Source organism: Aplysia californica, unplaced genomic scaffold, assembly GCF_000002075.1.
Source record: "Aplysia californica isolate F4 #8 unplaced genomic scaffold, AplCal3.0 scaffold00059, whole genome shotgun sequence".
Taxonomy (NCBI): Eukaryota; Metazoa; Mollusca; class Gastropoda; order Aplysiida; family Aplysiidae; genus Aplysia; species Aplysia californica.
The window spans coordinates 1,918,028-1,920,492 of record NW_004797329.1 but is presented as its reverse complement, the minus strand read 5'-3'; the positions used below and the strand labels follow the sequence as shown (position 1 = coordinate 1,920,492).

General features: G+C 43.5%; 1 protein-coding gene across 1 annotated transcript in view; it reads left to right on the top strand.

Annotated features, from left to right (window-relative positions):
* The window catches only part of LOC101861496 (tctex1 domain-containing protein 1-B), a 20,069-nt gene extending 18,979 nt beyond the window's left edge, over window positions 1-1,090 (top strand). The window contains exon 3 of the mRNA XM_005093184.3: window positions 190-1,090. Within this exon, the coding sequence (XP_005093241.1) occupies window positions 190-834 (645 nt within the window). The 3' untranslated portion in view covers window positions 835-1,090. The remainder of the gene's footprint in view (window positions 1-189) is intronic.
* The last annotated feature ends 1,375 nt before the right edge of the window (window positions 1,091-2,465 follow it).

The following is a 2,465-nucleotide window of genomic DNA, read 5'->3' as shown; positions in this document are numbered from 1 at the left end:
AATTTAAGTTGTCACTTAAAGCCAGTCTTTTTTCTTTAAAAGAATCGCCTATGTAAGGACTTTATGTTCATTAAAAAAAAGAACCAAAAAAACAACCAAGCCCCAACCACCCTCCTCCCCCCCCCCTAAAGAAAGCAAACAACTCCGCTCCACAAAATAAAAACATCCCTTTTCTTCCTAACTTCACAGGCTTCATCCCAAAGCAAAGATGAGCGAACCAGCATCAAAGGCCGCACTCGCCACGTCAGTCGAAGCGAGTCGAACAAGTCTTTGCTCAACGGATACCACCCTCATCACGAAGGAGGCGGAGGAGGTCCGAACCAAAACCCTCTGGAGCGCCAGGCATCTAAAGCCTCTCTACCAATCGGTGGTCAGCACCGAGCCGGAATGTCCGTTTTCCGGGTCGTGGCTGCAGCCAGAGCGTGGAAGAAACTGTCCCAGAGGAAACCACTGGTTCCGGAAAAACCCAAAGTCAGAATGGAAAACACGTACCGGCTGGGCCCCGAACCCGAACACACCTTTAAACCGGATAAAGTGAAAGCCGTCATCAAAGACGTGCTCAGTGGCTTTCTGAGAAACTTTAAGTACACACCAGAAGGGTCCAAACAGATGTGTTTGACGATTTCTTCGGAAATTAAGCACCGTGTGAAGAGGATGAATTTTCCTAGGTACAAAATAGTCTGCAATGTTATCATTATGCAAAATAAAGGTCAAGGTTCGCAGGTTTCGAGTCGGAGTGTGTGGAATGTCGCGACAGATTCCTACGCGTCCCACACGTTCAGCACCAGTCAAGTGGTTTGTGTAGGAAATGTTCACGCCATCTATTTCGAATAAAGACACACGAACCATAAGGGCAGCCAAAGAAACGCTCTCATAATGACCTTATGCAGTTGCCAGCGCCGTGAACCTTTTACCAAAGTGAAGCTACAGCACAAAGAACACCAAGAACAGCAAATCCGGCAACAAGAACAGCAATCTCAACAGCAAGAACAATAAGTGAAACCAAAGAGTCTTCATAACAAGAGGGTCCACTCCTCTCTTTGAGCCAATTAAAAAAGTGTCTTCAAAATTTGGTGGCGCCCTCTTCGCAAACGCGTACCCTTAACGAACAGAGTTACCCTACTTGAGTTTAAAAAATCAAAGTGAAACTAGCAGGTTTTTGAATAAATTTCGGAAGAACGCTTTTTTAAAATGGTTACGCTGACAAAAAACCATTTCCGGAGGAAGGGGTGATTGTTTTCTTCGTTTAATTTGACTTTAGAATGAAAGGCGAGAGATCATTAAAATAACCCCCCCCCCTAAAACTCCGCACTGAACGAACCCGAACTGACTGCGGATGAACAGCAGTCGATCTGCGCACGCAAGGAGGGGCCATTCCTATTCTTCTTCTGGAGAAACGAAAAAGAGCTTCAAAACAGACTGCAGCGCCATCTGTAGCAAAGAGCGAACTTCCGGCGGACACCTTTTTGGCTGAGTGGCCCATCTTGTTATGTACTATCTTTGGTGAAACAGAATTGTAGCTCGATCGATTATCTTGGGGCTGAGCTATTATGTTCGTAAAGTTTGGGAAAAAAAAAAAAACCCTTTTTTTTACCCAAAACCCCCCCAAACCCCCCCCTCCTAACATAAAAAAAAAAAGGAACCCCCCCCCCCCCCCCCCCCCCTTAAAAACCCCAAAGAAAAACAACGGAACTGTTCCATGGATGAAAGAACAACATAACTGACGTGGCCTTGAACTTGACTTTATTCACATTGACCTTCAACTTACCCAATACATACGTCATGGTGCTGTCAATATGGCTTAACTCACTTTTTTTTTTTTCATTATTTGATATAATCGAGAAACCAATATTATTATAAACCGTTCAAATAAAAAATGGAATTAATACATGTAATTATAATAATAATGTGGATCATTTCTATAGCGCCCACTCCCGTGTGAACACATCTCTCGTCGCTTTACATAAATGCATGAACGAACACTATTCCCGCACGCACGCACACACACACACACACACACACACACACACATACACACACAAACACGCACACACACACATACACACTCACACACACACACTCACACATAAACGCGCGTGAGTTCACACTCAGACACGACCAAACACACGCACACATTACACGCACACATGTGCACGCACACATGTGCAAACACACACGCACGCCAAACACACACACACACACACACACACACACACACACACACACACACGCACACACACACACGCACATCTACTTGCTTATCACATGCGCACGCCTACACATCGTTTCGAAATGAGCACAAACAAATACATAATAAAATAGAGTACACGATGCAATTCCCAAAATACATAAATGGATACATAGTCATTTACATAACATTGTACCTTAGATTAATCTACTGACATAAACATGATTTCATTAATAAATGTATCTTTAAAGAAATCTTAAATTTAGACTCAGATGTT